We start from the raw sequence: 18,273 nt of genomic DNA on the forward strand, positions 1-18,273 counted from the left end.
AAACCTATAGGAAGTTACTGGAAGTAGAGCTTTCCAAAACTTCCGATTGTAATCATCCAGATTTCTGCAAGTGGCAGCATTAAGCTGGTGCCATTCTGTCATGACATCTGCTTCAAAGTCATCAGATAACCATGCTGCTGCAAAAATCTGTTTGAAATAAATCCATGTGCACGGAGCTTGCCCTTGAAGCAATAAAGTTGTCCACCATTGTCCCGCATTCCCTGTCAAGAAAGTGGCTGCCTTGCGGACCTTTGAAGCCTCTGTAAAGTTTCCCCCTGCATAGGCCTTGTCAAACTGCTGGAGGAATGAGAGAGCCTTCTTGCTGTCATCAAACCCTGTAAAGGTCGTGAAAGACACACCTTTGCCACCTTCTTTGTACGGAGTTGGCCTCTCCAGCGGCGTCAAATTGTCATATGGAAGTGACTGAAACATGGGAACACTGTTAGGGTTCATTTGTGTTCCCTAGCCGCAATTAAGTTGACCTGGAAATGCCATATTTGGCTGCTGATTTGTAATTCCATCCATACCAAAATTTGCCTGTGGCATCCCAAATTGGTTCTGAGTGCTCTGAAACCTTGGTAGCATGCCCATGACACCATACATGGGGTTAGGCATCATCGTTTGAGCACCCCCGAACACTGTTCCTGGCGTGTAAAACTGATTTCCAGGTGCATGACCAGCCATGCTCTGGAATACCGATCCACCTCCAAAATAGCCAGGGTGTACTGAAGGTGGTGGAAAGACCTGTTGCATAGCCTGTAGGTTGCTTCCCTGCCCATTAGAACCAGCTATAGGCTGTTGAAAGGTGGAGGGCTGAACTGGTACAGCTTGAAAGACTGGCATCTCAGCCACCTGTTCTTGCACCTTAGGCATAGGTTGTGGAGACTGCATGTTCTCCGTCAAGTGTACATGTGTTTCCCTTGACTGTGCGGTATGAATCACCTGTGCTCGAGCCTTAACAGGCTTTTGAATATGATCCAGTGACCCAACTTGCTGAGACGGAACAGGAGGTTGCAGAAAGGCTAAAAACCTCGGGTTCCGCATTACTTGTGTGAACATAGCCACAGCAGTAGCCAACTGGGTCCTGAATATATCGTCATCTGTCTGTGGTGGTCTTGAGGACTCACCCACTTCATGTGTCTGTTGACCCTGTGAAGAGGAAGCCTCTTCAGTCACATCATCTGGTCTGTCAGCCATAATTGCAATTCCCTGTGTTTGGTCTATGATCCTCTGTGTCTTCAAGCCCAATCTGACCAAGGCTCACTTCTATGGGAAAAAGTGATTTAATCCCGTCGATGGAACCATGTAACCGGCCTGTTTTATCCAAAAAGGGCGGTAGACTTTACTTTAAACCTTGATTTAGCTTTCACCCATTATTAGTCGTCTATTATACCTGCGCTATAGTGACACAAGAGAGGGGAATGGGATACAGATGCTAGAATGCACCTGTATGAGAAGACCGACACCAGATTGGCCCCTAACTTAGGCGCCCCTTTCGGTATTTCTTTATTCTTCCAAAGAGGGAATAAACGTTGTGGATCCCTACAAGCTGCCCCGCACAAACTTGGCTGAATTTCAACTGTTCCGGCCCGATTTCGGCAGCATAACGGTACTAGGACCCTTCACAGTCAGTATTCCCACGCATTGAGTGACTTTCCCGACGCATACGGGCACTTTGCAAGACCTGGCGAGAATCTGCAGCATGCTGAATTCTTTGTTTTCAGCCCCGAAAATGCGCCAGATCGCCTGTACAGCGGTCCCCTTGCGTCCCCGAACCTCCTGGGGGTATTAGGGTCCGTTTAGGGCCAAAACCCTAAACCTGCAAAAATACACAGCAGGCTGTAATTCACTGTTTCGGGCTCCGTTTCGCGTGCCGGTCGCATCCGTAGCAAGTCCTCGAGCTCCCGCACCTGTAGGGCTACTTGCCCTTTAAATCAGACGAGATTTCTGGCGTGAAACCTCTCTGAATTCACCTGTACCTGCGGGGGAATTAGCCGCTAGCTAATCCAGTACCTGTGCAAGAGGCTCTTGCCTCAGCAATCGCGCATGAACCCACACAACTGTACATTGGTCAAATGAAGAGCCCACTAGAGGGGCATAACATACTGCCAAAGGGGAGAGAGAGAGGGCAGTGCGTAGCGTGCAGGGCATCACTCCTGGCACCGCACTGTGCATAAGAGGGAAAGCAAGTACTCCATAGCTCTTAACCTGTGACAAAAGCTGCAAATGAGCCTCTCCCAGCTTAAAATTCAGCGCCAACTCTCTCTTGCATTAGAAACTGCACTAGAATGTGCCACTTGGCACATTTACAAGCATTTTCCCGTTTCGGGGTTGCCGCCTAAAAATCTCCCAACCGGTTGCTCAGTTGACTTCACGGCAGAGTAAGAAAATGTTCCGCTTGTCATTCCGGAGGTAATGACATCAACACATTTTCAGGTCCCAAAATAGCAGTTCCCTAAATTTTAGGAGATGCTGCCATTGTATCTTTCTAGGTCATCCGACCCTCTTTGTACACTGCGGCCACATCCAGAACTGAAATGTAGCCTCTGTAGCAAAGGATTCCACTTTGGCTAGTCAATGACCCCACTTGGCTAACCATAGTCCTTGTCCAACCTTAGTGCTCTCTTGCCCTCAGGCCTCGACTCCCTCTAGACAGTTCCACACTAGCTATGCAATGCAGGGCAGTTAGATTTCCCGAGGGGTGTTTCCAAAAAGTGAAAAGTAAATAGATAATAAGAAAGAAATCAACAAAAAGGATAGATAGTAGTCACACGCTGGTGACAGACCCCAAGAAACATGAGGCATGCTGCCAACCAAATGGCCTCTCTATGTGCTAACCATGGGGTTCCAAACAAGAGGCTATCTCAAGTGCTCCTCCATGCAAGTAGGTTGGTGCTGCTCCAGGCCACTCTTCAACTGCTCCCAGGAGCTAAGCAGACTCGTAGCAAAGCGGACCTCCGAGATCCTACTCAGGCCGATCCAGCGCATCTCTGTAAAAATCCGCCTGATAACCGGGCTCCAAGGGCCACCCATATGAGCAACTCCAACACGAACCCAATGAAGCAACAACTCCTTCCAGGGCTCCTCTCCTGTAGATCAATGATCCCCTGCCCTCCTTGAGAACATGGTAAGGTGATGACCTGCCAGGACACTTTGGCCTTGTCTAACAAGGTGTCGCGTTTTGACCACAAAAATTTCCCGATCAGCCTCTCCAGCTGGCTGATATAGGAGCTCGAAAAGATCCAACAAGACGTGATGTGCCACATAGTAGCCAAAAGCACATGGTTGGCCACTACCACTCTACCAGCCAAAGAGAGCCGTGCAGAACTGCAATGAAGCAGCTTCCTCTGGATAGGAGGATGGGGGCAATCTGCTGCTCTAGAGACAAATCCAGGCTTGATAGCCTAGATATCGTACAGAAGTCCCTGGAGAGATGCACCTGAAACCCTCGCCCGACGACCAATCAGGTGTAGCACTACAAACCTCGAAAGCCACAGTCTTTCTCCAATTGATCAGTGCCCCTGATGCATAGAAAACACCTCTAGATCCTACTCACACCTGTGCAGATTGGCCTCATGGCCCTCCAAGTACATGCCTCAGTCGTCAGCAAACTCGTCGTCAAGCAACTCGTCTCCCCTAAATAGGGAGCTCAATACCACACAAACCAACCTCCTGTGAAGTCAAAAATCTGCTCATCGCCTCAGCATAAGAGAGAAAAAGGAAGGGGGCAAGAGGGCAACCCTGTCTAACTGAACGCGTGAGCATGAAACGTTCCCCTCTTCCCCCCCTACCAAGAGCACCTGGCTGTGAGCACATCTGTAGAGAACTGACAGCCCTCTGATCCAAGCATCTGAGAAGCCCATCCTACGTAGAGTGCCCTCCAGGAAATTCCAGTCAACTCTGTTGTAAGCCTTCTCAAAGTCGAGGAGGAGTATCACAAGATCCTCTCCTCGGAGACGTGGGAGGGCCGACGCCTCCTAGAAGGTAAAGATGTTGTCAAGGATATTGCGCTCCTTGACAAAACCTGTCTGAGTCTCATGTATAATGCTCTCAAGTAGTAGCTGAATTCTCAAACTCGGAGCCTTTGCTAAGATTTTCTAGGCTGAGTTGAAAATAGTGATGGGTCGCTATTGCCGAATCTCATCCAAGGAGCTCTCCTCCTTGGAATAAGGTTGATCAAACCCTCACTCAAGCTGTCAGGCATCTCTCAAGTGTGCAAGATGTGATGGTAGGTGCTACATAGATCCAAACCAAGCAGCTCCAAGTACTCCCAAGAAAAAGTTGGGAGTCAAACCATCCTCCCCCGGGTAGCTACCTCAAGGAAGTGCCCTAAGGGCCTCATGGAGCTCCTCTAGCTAGAGAGGCATTTCATCTCTGACGCATCTCCTCAGTAACTAAGCAAGGCATATGTGCCCAAACCTGCTCTCTCCATGCTGCCTGACGCTCTGATTGAGGCTCAACTGACAGCATCTCATGGTAAAATTCAATAGCAACCGCACGCATATCATTAGGCTATGAAGCAACTGACCGATAAGGTCTCCTCAACTGGCTAACACTCGTGTGCGCATGGCAAGGCCCCAAAGTCTCAAAGAACTCATCGATAATGCTTTCGTCCACCTGGGTCCATTGAGATGCCTATCGATGAAAGGCAAACTCATGGCACTGCCCCTCAATGGTGGTCATCTCCTATCGAGCCTTCTGCATCTGCTCCTCTAACCAAGAACTGTGAGGGTGGCCCTCTTGCATCCGCTATAAGTAAGCAATGCCTCGTCTGAGCCGGTCTTCCTCCTCCTGCACAATCCTGAAGGAAGAAGCCGCTAAGCTCAACAAGTCCAGTGGACACTCTGCTAGCAGGGGTACCAAGCTCTCTGTTCAAAGTGCTACCACCCGCTCTCTGAGCTCTATATCTAGCAAAACCCTCTCGGGGATGTGCAACATCACTCCCACTCCTCTGTCTATCTGTCACAGTAAGAATTACTAGCGCATGATCTAAGAAAGACGTCCCTGCAAGAATGCCAACAGATCCTACCATGTCACAGATACGGTCACTCGCGTAGAAATGATCTATCTGACATAGATGCACTCCTCCTACTCTGCAGTCCAGGCGAGAGAAAGATAAGCTGTTTAAAGGTCGCACAAAGCCTGCATGCTGCCAAACATAAAAAATTCTCAGTCATACATAACCGCTCCCAAGCTGCCAACTAAGCCCCGTGCATAGTAGCATGACTACCTCCAATCCTATCTAAGGGGACCTACAACATGCTGAAGTCGCCCCCAACACCCCACTACTCTGCATGCGGCAAAGACTACAATATGTGACCAAAACTCAGCTTGTGCATTGGGCGCACAGATGTTCAGGAAGCCCATGAGGCAACCATGAACCTACATAGTAATCCACTAGGCCCTACTTGGCACGATAATACCTCTACTCACAATGGCTTGGTGCCATGAGTCTACAATAGTCATACATACCCCTCCCTGAATGCCTCCAGGCCCAAAAGCAGCTGACCAAAAAGTCTCATAGCGGCCACGCAAAATCTGACCACATCGCGGAATGCGGCTCACACAAAGATGATGCTCTTGGAGCATAAGAATATCAATCATAGCACCCACAAGGCAACTCTGAAGCTCCTGACGCAAGCGGCCCCTCTGGCACTGAAACTGGGGCCCACCTAAACCCTATACATTCCATGAGACAATCCTCATAAGACTAGTGAGAAAAGACCGATGCTGCAATAGCAGCCAACTTCGTTATCTTCGAGTCCAGCTTGGATGGGGAGTAATCCACATCCGAGCGACCTCTAGACAAGCGCATCTGAAGTGACTGTCCCACCCAAGCCCAAGAAGAGCGTGCAGTCCATAGGGCTACATTCTATGTCCAAGAATCTTCATGTACAAATACATATCAAGAGTGTCAGCAAACAAGTGAACCACAAGGCGTCTACATCCTGCTGCATCCGGTGGCATCACACTGAACTTGACTCGAGGCCAAAGTGTCTGTACCAAATCTGTCACCCCCAAGTCACCTGTGTGGTGTGAAAACTCTATAGCTTGGACCTGGAGCCAGTCAAGAACTGTGTGCAAGTTCCACTCTGTACTATCCCTGTTGCACAACGGAAAGGAGAAAACCTACCATTGTATCCAAAGCCTCGGTGCCTCTAGCTGCCAAAAAGAGGATATGAACTCGAAAGCAAGCTGCCTCAAGGTCGAGAGAAGGGTCACCGAGGAAACGGGTGAAGCTCTGGTAGAAGAAATCCCACCGTTGACCAATGTCAAAACTCCTTAGCCCACGAGGGACTGCTGCAAAAGGAGAGGCCTGAACTAGAAGTGGAACTCTCAAGTAGGGTTGTCCCTCTTGAGCCAGTCCACTCGTAGCGAAAGCACTACCAAGAGAGCATCTAGCTGCAGATGAGTTTCTAGTGCCCTGTGTCGGAGGAGTGTGGGATGGGTCGGGTGATGAGGCTGAGGGCCCAACAAGGGAAAGGGGGGGAGCGAGAGGTGGGTGGGTGGGGGTGGAGGAGGGAGAGGGGAGTGAGGTGGGGGGAAGGTGGCGGCAGGAGAGAGGAGTCTGAAGATGGAGAGGGGGGGAGGTGGTGCTGGCGGTGAAGCTGAGGTGGAAGGGGACTCCTGTTGCAGGGGGTCAAAACGGTTCCCTGTCGGAACCCAATACTTCTGAGTTGTAGGAGGTTGGCCACCAAGGGGGTGGTGTGGAGAGCTCGTCCGTGTTGACGGCGGTTGGGCCTTTTGTCAGCCATCAGCTGGTTGGTCGCTGCCTCTGTCGACATGCTAGTCTTTGCGTCCTCGGTACCTGTCCGCTGGGTATGTTCAACCTTGGGGGACTGAGCATGCGTTGTGGGTCAAGATCTCCTGCGAGGAGAGGTCTTCGCTAAAAGGCCCATCTGCCTGCAAATGAAGCATTGGTTCGGGAGTTCCGAATACTCCACCCTCTGGCGTAACCACCCATCACTCACTCTAGGTAGAAGAACCACCTTCGGGAGGGTATGAGTGTCACGAACCAAAACGCGAACTGAAGGCACACTAGCAGCCTTGACTGCAACTGAAGTTGCCGTGCACATGGTCTCCAAGACTGTCCCGATCTTGGAACCAATCCTGGAAAGAAGTGGTAGGTACTCCCTCCTCAGGCCGGGGAAGCAGACCTAAATGGGAAGATCTGCCTCCTCGACAAGATTTGAAGTTGAATCGAATCCATGGCGCGACTGTTGGAAATGAGCTCTGACCGCTCAAATGGCCACTAGCAAGCTCATCGAAATGACCTTGGCAGCCATCTCGGGAGTCTCAAACTCGACCTAGTAGTATCCTTGCCCAAGAAGCTGGATGTCAATGATCTTTCCCACCTTTGCTAGAAGGCGGGCCTAAGGAGGTCACGTACCTAAACCTCGACTGGGTCGACTGCCAATGATCTTGCAGATGATAGAGGTGGCCTGAAGGCGCTCCACCTCTACTGCAAGGCTCGCTTGCTCTGATGGCAATAGAGCAAGTCGGATGGTGGGCTCCACGGGGTCGGGCGAGGGGGCTTCATCTGAGTCTCTCTGTGGCGGAGCACGAGCATCCATGTGTGTCTGCTACTACTATCGGGCGAGGTGCCGACACGACCTTTGCTGCTACAAAACCCTTGCTCATAAGGAAAACCGAACCAGGACAAGGGAGGTCGACACTATGAGAACAAGAGGGGTGGGGGGAGTAGAGGGTAGCGGGTAATTGTGTGTGTGGGGGCTGGGGGACAGCAGCGGGAGAACAACACGAGCGGGGGCAAGAGGATGTGAATGACGGGGAGCAGAGCAGCGAGCGCGTCAGCACGAAATTTCATGCACCCAGATGACATGTATTGCAATCCTTGGGCTTTTATCAAAGACTACCAAAGCCTCATCTGGCACAAGTGCCCAGCATGGGTGGAAATAGTTGACTTTCCATGCACCTGGTAGAACTTTCTTCCTATGATTTCTTATCACGTGGGGAAAGTGATATGTCCTCCCAAACTTGATGCCAATAGAAATCGGTTTTGTGTTCTTTGGGATAGGGATGTTCCCACCCCTAAAGGTATTACTGTTAACTCGGGGGACCCTCTCATTGGGAAGCAAGTGTTTTTCTTTTTGTTTAAGTCCCCCTTTCACTCCCTCTCTTTTCCTCTTTTAAAAAATAAATAAATAGACTCCACTCTCTCCCTCTCAGCCCGCCTCTCTCTCTCTCTCTCTCTCTCTCTCTCTCTCTCTCTCTCTCTCTCTCCGATCCCTCTCCTTCCCCTTCTTCCCCTTCCTCTTTTTGTTTGCCTCCCCTCCCGCCCCCATCTCTCTCTCTCTCTCTCTCTCTCTCTCTCTCTCTCTCTCTCTCTCTCTCTCTCTCTCTCTCTCTCTCTCACACACACACACACACACACACACACAAAAAAAAAAACGAGAGGCACAAGCGATACTGCATGGTGGCGAGGGTGGACACAAACACACACACACAAAGGAGAGAGAAGAGGGGGGGGGGGGTGGGGGGGGTGGGGGGGGAGAGAGGGATGACGGGGATGCAGCTCAGTCTGGGACAAGAGGGAAGGCAAGGGTGGGATGGCGGGAGGGGGAGAGAGAGAGAGAGAGAGAGAGAGAGAGAGAGAGAGAGAAGGGGGGGGGAGAGAGAGGCGTTATAGAGTGACAAGAAAAGAGAGGAGGAAGGGAGTGGGAGAGAAGTGGACGTTGAGGAAGGGAGGGTCGTTGCTAGGGAGGATATGGAGGAAGGGTGTCTGTGTGCATACAGCCTCGGGGCAACGGGCTACTTTATGGCGTGAGATGTCTTCCTATCCATAGCCCTCCAATGCTTTGCTTTGTGGTGATTTTAACAATGTGTCCGCTTTATCTGATCACACCAGAGGGCACATCCAACATGCACACATGCTTGATGTGGAATTGCAGGCTTGGACAGATCTTATTGCATGCACATGGATGTTAGATTTGTGGAGCCTTTTGCGTCCAAATGTTTCTAGGTACACTTTTCAACATAATGCTCACTCCTTGTATCATGTACGATTAGATCGGTGGTATGTCCTCAACATACAACAATATGATGAGTTTGTATGCGAGATGAGCATAGACCGCACCTTGCCGTTGTCTGATCATGGCCTTGTTTTGATGATCTTGCACTTCAGGCAATTGCATTGTGATGAGCCTCTCTCTAGGAAACATATGCTACACAACAATAATGCCTTTCTTTTCCATGAGGCGTTTCACGAGATGATTCATGATGTTATTTCCCCACTGGTCGTCCAAACGCATCTTGATCTTGATATTGCTTGGTATTGTTTCATCATGCGCATGCAATGTGTGATTCAGGATTATGGCAAGCACTACATGCTTTAGTTATGTAGGGATGTTGAGGATGTCAAATATGTTTATCAAGAGCTCCAACTTTTGGTTGATATGCGCCTATTGACTCAATGTGAATTGGTAGTTCTTTGTTAGGCTCGTATATGTTTCAACATAATGATAAACGCAAACTACTTAACTGGCAGCATTGAGCGTTTGTGGATAAGGGATGTGCCTTGAAACAATTTTTAAGCACCTACACCATTCAAGTGCGTTTCAAACCATCAAGAGGGTTATGCTCCGATCGAGCTCTTGGACAGCCTCAAAATGTTAGCTTGTTGATGTCCATGGCTTCACATTTTGGAAATGTATTTGCTATCCTCCTCCGGCCTCTACTGAAACGTATCATGCACACCAACTTTTGTTATCTACGTTGCATTCAATTCTCTTGCTTCAAGATGCACAAGCAATGGAGGTGGATATTACTAAAAAATGAATTGCACTCGGCCAATGACGTTCCCCTGGTTGGGATTGGCTCACTGTGGATGTTTTCATCTCCTTCTTGGAGCCCTTAAAAGATCCTTTGCTCTATATGATGAATGTTGCATGGACTAAGCAGAGCTTGCCATTATCGTGGAAAGAAGGCTTGCTGAAATTATTACCCACACGGGTGCTTTGTGAGCATTTCTCACATTAATGGCCGATCACCCTTATACAAATCATATACAAAATATTGGTTAAGACAATTGCACATCACATTAAGGAGCCTCTTCTTGCAGGTATCCATCCAGCTCAGTATGGCTTCATTCATCATCGCCAAATCATGGATAATTTGGCTAATCTCTTAATTGGAATGGAATAATCCAAATATGCCCAGCAAAATGCACTCGTGATGCAGGTAGACATTGAAGGCCTTTGATACAGTACAGTGGGATTTCATTGCTAACAGAATGCAAGCCCTTGGATTTGGTCCTAAATTAGCCAATGTTGTATATTTCTTTTATGCTCATACAACATCTTTCGGCCTTCTTGATGGTGAGCCGACTGACCCTTGGCCACTTGGATACCGTGTTATTGCCCCCTCAGTGCCTCATTGTATGCCATTGCCACTCACCCCTTGTTGTTGCATTTGGATCACTTGACTTCGCTTGGTCATCCTCACGGGTTGCAATTACTCTCTGGAAATGACTTTATTGGGAAGACTTATACTGATGAATTGTTGTTTATGCCTCGCAATAACCAGGATGACATGCAAGAGATAAGAAAACATTGGATACGTTTGGGCTAACCTTGCCACACTTTTTGCAACAACACTCTTCTCGAAAAGAGCTATGACCATAAGCCAGAGTAACACTGCAAATAGGGTTAAGCTCCATCATGATGGCAGAACGAAAAAGCCCTCACAGCAACAGGATGACAGCCAAGTGAAATCTTGAGAGCCAGTTGATCATGCGGGGGAGGGGGGAAAAACTTGAGGGGTGGGGAGTAAAAACTAGCTGAGGCTGAGAGGGGTGGGGAGGGCTAGATAGGGGTAAGTGGAAGGGAGGGATTGGGTAGGGGCGAGAGGGGGTGGGTAGGAGGGTAGGGGCGAGAGGGTAAGAGAGGGGGTGGGTAGGGGCGAGGGCAAGAGAGGGTAGGGGCGAGAGGCGATGGAATAGGGGACAAGGGGAGGCAAGGGCGAGGGCGAGGGGGAAGGGTAGGGTTAGGGCTAGGGGTGAGGGACTAGGGACTAGGGGCTAGGGGCTAGGGGCGAGGGACTAGGGGCGAGGGACTAGGGGCTAGGGGCGAGGGACTAGGGGCGAGGGGCTAGGGACTATGGGCGAGGGGCTAGGGACTAGGGACTAGGGGCATGGGGCGAGGGGTGAGGGGTAGGTAGAGGGGCTAGGGCAAGGGCGAGGGGGTGAGGGTAGGGCGAGGGCGAGTGGGAAGGGGCGAGGGGGTGAGGGGTAGGTAGAGGGGCTAGGGCGAGGGGGTAGGTAGAGGGGGGAGGGCGAGGGCGAGGGGTTGGTAGGGAGAGGGCTAGGGGTAGACAAGCGGTCGACAATTCCATCTGCTGAACAACAGAATGCAGGAACCTGCACCAAGGGAGGATTCTGTAGGAGCCAGCACCAATGGAGGGCCTGCTACACCAAGGGAGGATTGTGTAGAAGCCAGCACCAATGGAGGGCCTGCCACCAAGAGCCTACAGTAGCAGTAGCAGGGGAGAACATTAGTGCCTGCTCTCTATTGTTTTGGTGACTCTCATGTAGATGATGGGAACAACAATGTTCGGCGCTCTTGATCTGTTCCAATGCCTCGTGATGTGGAGGCTTCTCTTGTCTAAGAGAGAAGGACCTCTCCTCTTGAAGAGCTCGCTGTAACTTTAGGGCTTCCAGTTCCCTACATAAAGAAGTTAAAGAATCAGAAGGACTTTCCAAAAACACAGAGGGGGTCTCTATGTGAGGGGCGTTGGTGAACAGCTTCCTAGCCCCCTCTATCCTCGTAGCAGCTGCGATGAACTCTTCGAGAGTGGCGTCGGGTCGGAGACTCTCTCGTAGTTTTTGCTGAGAACTTTTGGGAAGCTCCTTCTCTACCCACTTCTTAACCATAAATTCACCTGGTTGCTGGGGAAGCTTGGCAACCAGAGACTTGGTTTTCGTCATAAGTTCTGCAAAAGTCTCCTCTGGCTGGAGCACCATGTTGGCCAACTCATCCAACACCTTCTCCTGGTAGTCACCTGGCCTGAAAGCTGCACAGAACTGCTGTCTTAAGGCTGCCGAAGTTGCAAAATAGTTCTCTACAAACTGGTTGTACGCCATCCAAGGTGGATGGAAAGAGTACCAAATAAGCATCTTCCCTATTAAGACCACGACCCCTACAAAGAGATACAAACCTCCTTGCATGGTCATCAGCATCTTCTGAAGAAAGACCTTTGAATGTAGGGAACTTGATGTTTACCTTAGCCAAAACTCTAGCCAATGGCTCCATGGCCCCTTGCTGAGCCTGTTGCTTCATTGGAGAAGGTGATCTGGAAGATGTGGAACCGGAGGGAGGAATGGGTGATGCCGTATGTGGAGGTATGGGTGATGAGGTTGATGGACTTCTAACAGGTTCCAAGGGTCGTCTTCTGTTGTAGTACTTCAGAGGACTTAGGAGTGCGCTTTGACGCTCAACTGACCGCCTTGTATGGGTCATGCAGCGACCACGAAACCAACCAAGCTTTGGGCAGAAAACCTTGAACTGGCTGAAGACTGGTCTAGACTCTACTAGACCAGGCAAGTGACTAGACCAAGCTGGACCAGGGACGAGGAGGACTAGACCAGGGTCGAGGAGGTCTAGACCAGAGACGAGGGCAGGTTGGACCAGGGCGACTAGACCAGTTGGACCAGGCGAGAGGAGAACAATGCAAGGCAAGGTCGGCGAAGCTAGGCAAGGTAGTCGAAGCTGGATAGACCCAATAGCTTCAAGATTTGCACCTCACAGAGTGAGATTTCAGTTGAGGTCCCACCTTGATCGCCAAAATGAGAGTACTTGTAGCGCGGATAAGGTGTCATGCTCTCTACAGTGGGTGGTCCTCAGTGCAATGTGCGTGACAAGCTCACTCAAACAGACTGAATCTCCCTCAAACAGACTGAACAGAAAGGAAACAATAGACGTCAACAGAGCTCGCAAAGACACAACAGCAGACCAGAACATATGACTCGACTATCTCAAAGACTGATACAGACTCTGGCGTGGCAGTACACTCAGCTCCAGCCTAGGACTCACAGGTACAATGGGGGTGTTGAGGCTTAGATGTGCCGGGATGGTGCAGACGTGCTCTGTGTAAAAACTCACTCTAGACGACTACGTACCAGATAATCTAACCAAACGCTACTACTCATATATATCACCATAAAGAGCCACCAACGGCTCATAAATGTCAGCCATGTGGTGACTTGGCCACGAGGTCCACTAGACCACCGTCGGGGTGCCTACCACGTGTCACTCCCGAGACCAGAGGGTCCGTCCAGTGTGAACCAGACCAAGTGTAACCAACTGTCCAACTATCTGTCTTGTGAAGTGACACTGTAGCCCTGCTACAGTTAGTCATGTTCCTGGTTGCTCAATTACCTCTAGTTTACTTCTTGCTTGGAAAGCCGTTACGGTTCATCTTTCATGCCATGGCAGACAGCAACCAAATGGGAATTCACTATGCTTGGAAAGCATTCACCGGAGTAGGGAATTCTCTCTTACTCTTGTTGACCAGTTGCCACGCCAGACATACTTCCTTTTTTGTGGAGGCATACGCACGGTGGATGATGTGGTTGACACGTCTGGGAATATATTTCGTTTTTCTCAGGCAACTACACACTTTGGTTTGGGTGTGCATTATCGTCAGATTTGGCGCGCTCTTGAGCATGTGTTGGCGGTTTTCATGCCCATTCCTCCACTGGCCAATGGATGCCACACGTCGGATTGGACTTTATGGGACGCACCTTTTGCTGCCATTTCTGCCAGCAACATTTATGCTTCTCTCGTGCATGAGTCTTGGGTAGCTAACCATTGTAATGAGCTATAGTCTTTGCATAAATCTGATCAATGGTGGAGAAAGGCTGTTATTGCAATTTGGAAGAGCCATTTGCCTCTAAAGGAACGTTTGTTTTTAAGGCGTTGCTTGTTGGGAGTTCTCCCTACTGGAACTCTCCTTAGTGCATGTTACATCAGCTCTTCTCGTTGTGTCGGATGGGCAGCTTGTGATGAGATGTTAGACACCTACTTTGCAATTGTTGCTTACTAGGGCATTCCTTGATCTCATATCAGCCTGACTATGCCTCTGACTTCCATCGGCAGTTTCCCACAAACGGTTCTGAGCTTTTGGCATTCTCCCAACTTCTCTTCAACGACTTGCGGTCTTCTTCGCATGGGTCAGATTCTGGTCTCTATGGCCTTTGTGGCGCCAACGCAATTTTAGCATGTTCCATCAGCATGATGCGGATCTCTTTCCTTCGTTCCAGATTTCACTTAGGCAATCCTTACATTTGTCCCTTGATGTTGGGGGCAAAATGTAAGGATTGCATGGGCCAGATTCTGGTCTCTATGGCCTTTATGGCGCCAACGCAATTTTAGCATGTTCCATCAGCATGATGCGGGTCTCTTTCCTTCGTTCAAGATTTCACTTGGGCAATCCTTACATTTTGCCCTTGATGTTGGGGGCATATCCCCAGATCTCCTACAACTCTGCTATGTTTTCTTTTAGAGCCTTCACATTACGGAACACTTTTGTGTTCTTCCCTTTGTATCTGATATTTCTGATGGGCTTTTCTCGATCTGAGGTTTCCCACTTGTAAATTAATCAAAACAGATTTACAAAAAAAGTTGTGTGTGTGTGTGTGTGCCGTGTGTGTGTGAAAATATTCACACAAGGTTAAAAAACTAATGTTCAGGCTCCATACAAGCATGAGGTTAAAAAACTAATGTTCAAGCTCCATACAGGGACAGTCATTTGCAGGCTGGGTTGAGGATATAGATTTCCTACACACAAGACTGATCGGTTATGACCAATCACCTGTGCTTGTACCGAATGCAGCAATTATGAATGAGGTATGTGTAGCTATCATTTTGTTTTCTACTCTTTTTGTTTAAAGCTTTTCAGCCTACTCATTTTAGAATTTTGTAGGTCGCTGTGTCATAGGTTTTTTTTTTCTTGGTGTCACAGGTAATAGTAAATCACTCAAGGGCCAAATGCAGGCAACTAACTGCGGTTTTCCTCTTGCGAAATGAAGATGTATTCCTTGTTGACAAGATCACAGATGAGATAACAAACTTCCTTCTCAAACATGGAAGGGTTGACCTTGTACATGGCACCAGGCCAGTTTGTTATTTAAAGAGCATGAGTCCTGAAGGACTCGAACTTGAACTCCTGTGCTCCATCAGGGAAGAGGTAACATCTCTTTATTCAAGAATTTTTGGCTGCCTGCATGTAATTTCTCATCATCGAGGAATGCATTATGAAATGCTTTAGATCTCAAAGATCTGTCCGACGAGTCTTGAACTCAAGACTCGTTATTCAAGAGGGAGTTGGGATATAACCTATCTACCACACTTGGGTGACAAGAAAGGTTATTAAAGTTTCCTCTTTGGATTCACACATAAACACACACCAGAGAGAGAGAGAGAGAGAGAGAGAGAGAGAGAGAGAGAGAGATTTTGGTTTGGAATGCATCTTTGCTCATCATTGATAGCATGGCTTAAAATCTGTATCTGCCTGCAAAAACTAAGGTGGTCCTTCTTATGGGCAGGGAAGTGTTGCCTACTACAAAGCCAAACAGGAGATACTGGTCCAGGCAGCCAAAATTGTGACCAGTGCAGGAGCTTGTTTTGAGACAAATGCACTTGTGTTAATGGCAAACGGTGGCGGGGATCCAAATGCTGCATCTTTCAAATAGTGGGAATGTGATGTTATACATGCAATTATGCTGAGTTTTGCTGAGGCAAAAAACGTGCAACAGATCAAAATTGAGCATGCGTGCAGTGTGGATTGGGTCAAGCCTCAATGGCTCAGATCTTGCCTTGAGGTCTTACCTCGGATGCTTATCTTGAGATCTTCATAGAGCATTTTGGCAGAGGTATTGGGGATCCCCATCGATGCATTGCAGGGAGAGTGGAAACTTTGTTAAGATTGGTTCCCATTATTCTCTGAAGAGTAGCAGATGACTATTCTTAGATGAAACTACTTGTTGGCCTATCTATACTAAGTATAATGGGGGGAAGGATTTCGGGCCCCCTCCCTACCACATGTCAAAAGCTCCTTCAAGAGGCGGTGCCCTGCAGCTCTGGGAGCACAGCGATGCATAGAGAGAGAAGGTAGTATTCATAAAATTCTTTATCAACTTTGGTGGCTGCTATCTCTTTTATCCACGAGTAATTGTTGGTGTCTATTCTCTCTTTTCTTTGCCCTTTCTGTCCATTTGATCAGGGCTTGCCAACAACACATTTACCACCCGAAGAAATAAGGGGACATTTAAAACTCCTCCGGTAAATAAGGTCAAAATTTGAAGCGTTTGCCTGTATGTACACTAAACCCGGTTAGGAAAATAAGGACACACTTAAGACTGTTCCAGGTCCGGTTCATAGGTCAAAATTTGAAGCATTCATCGGTATTTACATTGAACTTGTAAGATCTTGCCGGTTTTCCTCAAGGCAAGCTTGGAAACTAGCCGGGATTTTGTAATTTTAGCCAGTTACGAATACACTGCATCCCCCATAGGGAAGAGGATGGAGCCTGAGGGCCTCTTTATTTGTCATGAAATTATGGAGGTGATTAGCATTTTGACAAATAGATGCACGCCATGTGTGCAAAAATGGTGGGTGTGTAAGAAAGGTGTAAGAGTCGTCAAAGGATGCACTTTCCCCTCCTCAAAAAAGAGAGTGGACAACTTTATGATTTTCGGCCTTGCATAACTCCTACAGATGATTTCCGATTTGAGTAGAGATTATACATTTGTAATCTACAAACCGAAATCTTTCCATAGATATGTTACATGATATGGTTTTGTTTGTTATATTTTAAATTTCATTTTGGGGAAAAAATGAATTCAAGCAAATTAGTTGTTTTGCATGTTTGAATTCAAAAATTGTCCTTAGATTGCTTTCTTAATACTAGAAGTTTGATTCCCTTCAAATACCAAATAAAGAGGCTCTCTTAGACCCCATTCTCTTCCTAATGGTTGAACACTGCATTTGATGACTTTTATTAGACAAATTTTACTTTTGTAGGCCTTCAAGCCCTACAAGCTACTTCTAACAATGCAAAACATTAATTTAAAATGCACTTCCAAAAACAAACCCTCCATTCAAAAGAATAGTACTTAAGTGAGGTTGCCGTTGAGGGGACACTTTTTGGGATAGAGACACTTTTAACATTTATCAATATGCAAGTGTACATTTAGGATTTTGGAATTTTTGGGATATACACACTTCATATTTACCAATATGCAATTGCACTTTAGAGTTTTTTACAATGATACTCCTATATACATAGACTTGTAGACATTGCTTGCTTACAGATAATGGTATAGGCATGGAGCTTGTTCAATCTTGGGGCACCTTTTCAAGGCTATTTTTCACTACCTCTGTGTGTGTGCGCACGTGCATGCAGTGTCGTTGTTGACTCGATAGTGACGGCCACTTGTTTCAATAGTGTGTATCTGTGTCTTTTGGACATTTCATATTAGTATCAATTCTTTGTTCAGTAATGTTACTTGCCTCTTTATGCTAAATACTATTCATGGATCTTTTAGGTTTGGATAAAATCTAGAAGCTATCCAATCTTTGAGTTGATAAAAAGAAACTAGCTTTCCCTTTCTTTATTGTGATATTGGCTTTTGCAGGGTTAATAAAATAATATGCATTTTTTGAAGACCACTATTTTGAAAATTCTCTTTGCGTAAAAGACGAGGTAGATGTCCTAAAGGAAAACCAATGACCATGATTATATGATTTTGGTAGAATGTAATCAAAACACAAAGAAATGCTAACATTAATGAGGATTTACTGTGTTTTATTATTCCAAGTTCAACTTTGGTATTCATTTCCCTAAAATTTGATGAATGTTTTTAAACTTCGCCAATAATGCTTTGCATCTTGAGCTTAAATTTCTAATGGAGGTGTTTTCAAAGAGGACACCTTGAGAATATATGTATCAAGGCTAAAAGAAAAAGCTATAAAGGGATTGCCTTGTTGGAAGATTGTTGTAGCACTTAAGGATCGGGCACCATGGTGAAGATTAAAGATTGTTATGAATGTTGCATAGAGAGTTTATACATGTGTGAAGGCTAAATACAAAAGTTATAGCATTTGAGGGATTGTCAGTGTATGTGTGTAGGAGAGATAGTGCACAAAATATTGTGTGTATGTTAGCACGACTGGCATAATTTCTTGCAAATATTGTTCATACGTGAGGAGCAACTAAAAATTTGAAAATTACCAAGCTAGATAGCCAAGAGGAGAT

General features: G+C 47.5%; 1 protein-coding gene across 3 annotated transcripts in view; it reads left to right on the forward strand.

The window, feature by feature from the left end:
- Nucleotides 1–16,837, forward strand: part of LOC147425607 (mechanosensitive ion channel protein 1, mitochondrial-like) — a 188,151-nt gene extending 171,314 nt beyond the window's left edge. For 2 of the 3 annotated variants that reach the window (XM_086499757.1, XM_086499758.1), the window contains 3 exons: nucleotides 14,757–14,864; nucleotides 14,980–15,204; nucleotides 15,563–16,837. In XM_086499757.1, coding sequence (XP_086355883.1) covers nucleotides 14,757–14,864; nucleotides 14,980–15,204; nucleotides 15,563–15,709 — 480 coding nt within the window. In that variant the 3' untranslated portion in view covers nucleotides 15,710–16,837. The remainder of the gene's footprint in view (nucleotides 1–14,756; nucleotides 14,865–14,979; nucleotides 15,205–15,562) is intronic. The other variant, XM_086499759.1, reaches the window with a different exon arrangement.
- The last annotated feature ends 1,436 nt before the right edge of the window (nucleotides 16,838–18,273 follow it).

The sequence above is a fragment of the Adiantum capillus-veneris genome, chromosome 25 (assembly GCF_014529385.1).
Source record: "Adiantum capillus-veneris isolate H3 chromosome 25, ASM1452938v2, whole genome shotgun sequence".
Taxonomy (NCBI): domain Eukaryota; kingdom Viridiplantae; phylum Streptophyta; class Polypodiopsida; order Polypodiales; family Pteridaceae; genus Adiantum; species Adiantum capillus-veneris.